At 46.3% G+C, this 4990-nt stretch overlaps 1 protein-coding gene across 1 annotated transcript; it reads left to right on the top strand.

Annotated features, from left to right (window-relative positions):
- The first annotated feature begins 529 nt into the window (after positions 1-529).
- On the top strand, positions 530-3098 carry LOC147463822 (mitochondrial adenine nucleotide transporter ADNT1-like). The gene is made up of 4 exons (XM_086529592.1): positions 530-595; positions 1944-2300; positions 2386-2488; positions 2869-3098. The coding sequence occupies exons 1-4, from the start codon at positions 530-532 to the stop codon at positions 3096-3098; spliced, it is 756 nt and encodes a 251-aa protein (XP_086385718.1).
- The last annotated feature ends 1892 nt before the right edge of the window (positions 3099-4990 follow it).

Below are 4990 nucleotides of genomic sequence, written 5' to 3'. Positions count from 1 at the left end.
CTAAAGTCGCTAGCTTAATTACTTGAAAATTATAATCATCATATTAAGCTTTTCTGCCCTCATGTCCGCTAATTTGACGTTTACTAGTTCTATTTCTTTGCCCTCTGTCGTCTACATCGCCAACAGCCTAATAGCATCAACAAAAAAACCCTCACTTCTCTTCTTTTTTTTTTGAAGAAGAAGAGACATCATGACTTAGCCTCGAAATATAATTACAACACTTGGAAGGTTACAGTTGTAGGAAGATCTACAATAGGGAATGGTAGTGCGTCCGCACTCCCTACACATCACAAATCTCATCCAAGGCATAGTTGTTTGTAGACACACCGGCATAGTCCACTTTCTCAAATCGTTCAACCACGGGATATCAAACTCCTGGAGCCTGATCCACAGCAACAACTGTTCCCACTCCAGGATTCAAGCCTCAAAATCTTTACCTTGGATCCACGAGGCGGTCGGTAGTCTTTTCGGTGGGAGGGTTAGCAGCGGCCTCGCCCTCGGCAGCGCGCACGCAAAGCCGTGATGTTGCATGCACAATGGCACGGTGAGGCTAGGCGTGAAGGAGCATGAGCCCACTGCAACCACAGACGAGAAGGTACTTGTACTTGAAGCTGCCAAAGATGATTCCAATCACTGTTGTGTTTTCTACTAGCTGGAGCGAATCACCTTGCGAGACGTGCAATCCTTCTCTCCTCTCTCTCTCTCTCTCTCTCTCTCTCTCTCTCTCTCTCTCTCTCTCTCTCTCTCTCTCTCTCTCTCTCTCTCTCTCTCTCTCTCTCTCTCTCTCTCTCTCGCTCTCTCTCTCTCTCTCTCTCTCACACACACACACACACACACACACACACACACACACACACACACACACACACACACACACACACACACACACACACACACACACACACACACACACACACACACACACACACACAGTCAAAAAGAGACTCTCTGAAAGAGCGCGCGCCGGCGCGCGCTCTTTGACTGAGTGAGAGTGAGAGTGAGAGAGAGAGAGAGAGAGAGAGAGAGAGAGAGAGAGAGAGAGAGAGAGAGAGAGAGAGAGAGAGAGAGAGAGAGAGAGAGAGAGAGAGAGAGAGAGAGAGAGAGAGAGAGAGAGAGAGAGAGAGAGAGAAGAGGCTAGGTTTAGACGGGATGGCGGCATAATATTTCGAAGGGGCGTCCTCGTGATGTGGCTGTCACGGATAAGAGTGAAAAATGAAGGCGCCTTCAGGACCTCATAATGTTTCGAAGGGGGGTCCTCGTGATGTGGCCGTCACGGATAGGAGTAAAAAGTGAAGGCGCCTTCCGGGCCTACCAAAAACTTGGGCAAGACACCCCCCCCCCCCCCCCCCCCCCCCCCCCCCTCATCCCTCGGAAGAACAACATTTCCACCCAAATTGTCAGCGTGAGATGTGGATGTGCGCCTTGAACTTTGTCCCATGCACGTAGAACCAGTAGCTTTCCCGATGTGCCATTGCTAATTCGATGAAGGGATTCTGAAAATTATGTGTTCTATTTTTGTTGCCGCATCATGTGAACAAAGAGGGCGGAGGCACAAAAGTGCAGGGAGGGTTTCCGCTACCCTCGTCTAAACCCATCCACACACACACACACACACACACACACACACAGAGAGAGAGAGAGAGAGAGAGAGAGAGAGAGAGAGAGAGAGAGAGAGAGAGAGAGAGAGAGAGAGAGAGAGAGAGAGAGGCTGAGAGCTCTGTTGTGCCCTAAATCACCGGCAACCACCATCCATCCTGCTGCCTACATGCCCCTCATTGCAGAAGCAGGTGTGGCAGCGGCTTCCAGCTGAAGGCGCCTTTGCTCTTTTTGTTAGCTCGCTCGTCCCACCAAGTGGCTCTTCCTCTCCTTCCCTTTCCTGACTCGACTTGCCTCCATTAGCTTCCAGGACTTTTGATTTGCCCTAGTTCTCCATGGTTTCTTAGAGAGAGGCCACAACTTCCAAGATACAGAAGGAGCATGCACGGCGCCATAGCAGCGTGGAAGTGGAGGTTGCCTCTCATGGGGTAGCTTTTTGCCAGAGATCTCCTCTTTATTCTTCTGGGGAAGAATCGGCTGCCTCCACACTTACAACTCTTGCTGAAGAAGCAAAACTTGCAACTGCTAAAGTCAAGGCTCCAGCTGGAGATAAAGCACTGGCCGTTTGCGATTCTCTCATGTTGGAGGTGTGGCTGGCACGTAGTGTTGTGGCTCCACTTGAACGATTGAAGATTCTTCTTCAAGTTCCAAATCCACTGAAGCTTAAATATAATGGCACAGTGCAAGGCTTGAAGTACATTTTGGTCAATTGAAGGCTTGGCTGGATTTTTCAAAGGGAATGGATCAAATTGTGCTTGAATAATTCCTAACTCTGCTGTGAAGTTTTAGAGTTATGAACAGGCTTCAAGTACAATCTTGTGGTTCTACAGGAGGGGGACTGGGCAAGAGGATGCTGAGATTACACCATTACTAAGACTTGGAGCTGGTGCATGTGCCTAAATTATTGCAGTGTCTGCCACGTATCCTATCCTGGACATGGTTCGGGGTAGGCTTATAGTGCAGACAGAGGATTCACCAATCCGCTATCAAGGAATGTTTCATGTAGCGTTAATGATAATATTGAAAGAGGAAGGACCATTAGCGATCTACAAAGGCTCGTTGCCATCTGTTATTGGTGTGATCCCATACGTGGGTTAGAATTTTGCGGTATATGAATCACTCAAAGACTAGCTGGTGAAGAGGAACATAGCAAGCAGGCCATAAGAGAATGTTGATTTGAGAGTCCTTACAAAAGTTAGATAAGGAGCAGTAGCAGGTACAGTGGGCTAGACCGTGGAATATCCACTTAATGTGGTACGGAGGAGGATGCAGATGGTGGGATGGAAGGATTCCTCCTCTGTCATCTCACTGCGGATGGTCAGATAAAAGCACTGGTTCAATACAGTGAGATGATTGATGCTTTTCGGAAGACTTTTCGCAATGAAGTCTTTGAAGCCTTGTTCAAAGGTGTGATTCCCAATTCTGTCAAGGTTGTTCCTTCTATTGCTTTGGTGTTTGTGACATACAAGGTGATGAAGGATCTTCTTGGAGTCGAATTTTGAATACCAGATTAAGTGAATTTTCAATGTGCAATAGCAATAAGGTAGAAGAGATTGTAAATGGACAAACGATTTGAAATCACATAGACCGTAGTATTGATTTGTAAGAGTCTCTAATTTTTTAAAGAAAGGGAAATTTAAATGATAAGTCCAGGTGTGCGCTAGTCTTGTGTTTTCATATCAAAACAAAAAAGAGAGAGAGAAGTGCAATTTAGCAGCGGCGCCTCTCGAGAGGTCTCCTTTTGCTCGCTCTACAAACTAGTTCCAAGAAGAGGAATATCAACATGCCATTGTATGGGTTCCAATTGTTCTAGCCCATCAAAGGAAACATTCTACCAAACCCTTGTTCAAGGGGTTTTTTCTGTCAAATATTTGTGGTCATTTTACCATTAAAATTAGGTGTGATCTTATTTTAGTTTTCTTTTGTTGTGCTTGAAGTCACCTAAAAAATCATGTTTGGCTTTTGTTTTGTTTATTGTGTCTTGTCCAGTCTTGCTCGTTTTAGGGATTGCTCGGAAAATCTCGCTCGAGATTTGAGATTCCTCACTTGGCATGAACAATACTTTTGCAAGAGAGAGTGTTTAGAGAACTTGACAACAGTTGAGGACCGGATTTATGTGGAGCCGGGTTCCCCCCTCCAATAGGCTTTTGTATTATAGATTCTCCCATCAAGAGAGACTTGGTACAATACAATCTTTGTGTTCCTTGTGACATAGGTGATGCAATGAAGATGGAAAGCTTCATGCATCACGAGCATAACATAGGCTTTGCAAAAAGCATTAACCATCCCCAGTCTCAGTCCCAAGGCCTCAAATTAACACCTTCAAATGTGGAGAGACCTAGCGGGGGGGTAGGAAAGAGGAAGAAGAAACATTCATAGTCAAAAGAAATAGCTCCTCACTTATCATCACTCTTCTTGCTTAGCATACATAATAGCATAGTAATGAAGATGCAGAAGATGGCAAGCTTAAGCATAAGCATTGGAGCATGGCTCTTGGTTGGATTTTCATTTCATAGCCAAGAGCGTTGGTGTAGACTCTCAACTTCTCTACAAGCTTAGAGAAGGAGATGGAGCTCTTGCACTTTGCACCTCACACAATAAGAGTGTGTGTGTGTGTGTGTGTGTGTGTTGTTGGGGGTGTTGTTGGGGGGGGGGGGGGGGGGGGGGGGTTGAGAGTATACCCCCAAAGATAGCCCCCTCCTTGCTTTGGTCTAGCCCCTCTTTTAGCTCATGATGGAAGCTCATTGGACCCCCTCAAGCCTGGCTAATCACATGCAGAGTGCATATCAAGCAAGCATGCTAACCTTGGGACAAGTGTCCCCCTTTCCCCTTTGAGAGAGAGGACTTGATAAATGCATTTAATTAACTAAATTATCATTGGACCCCTTGAGAGGCAACCAATAGGCTTTAGGTACACCATGAGGGAAACATGAAGAGGAAATTGACAAGTGTCCTTAGACCAAGCTTGTCTTGTGTGAGCGTGTGTGTGTTCTCTCTTTAGATCCTACAATGAGGGCTTGCCCCCCCCTTGTGTAGGGATGTGCATTGAATTTTAGAACACCTTAACCCCTCAAGAACCTTAGTCATGGAGCACCTTAGCACCTTAGTCAGCAGGCATGACAAGCACCTCAAGCACCTTAGTCAGCAAGCACGACAAGCATCTCAAGCTTGGGCCGGGTTCCCACCTCAAGCACAGCCCTATCTTTCCTAAGGTCAAAGGACTTTTAACACTAACCTCTGGAGGTCTTTAATGAAGCTAGCCCGAAGGTCTTTAAGCTCCATTAGCTAGCCTTGCTCTTTGACATACCATCTCTCATTTGGACCCCTTTACCATTGGCCCCGTGTTTGAGATAGATTTGTAAGCACATGTCTATATTCTAACCCTTCTTCCCGT

Source organism: Adiantum capillus-veneris, chromosome 2 (genome assembly GCF_014529385.1).
Source record: "Adiantum capillus-veneris isolate H3 chromosome 2, ASM1452938v2, whole genome shotgun sequence".
Lineage (NCBI taxonomy): Eukaryota > Viridiplantae > Streptophyta > Polypodiopsida > Polypodiales > Pteridaceae > Adiantum > Adiantum capillus-veneris.
This window is presented reverse-complemented; position numbering and strand designations above follow the sequence as displayed.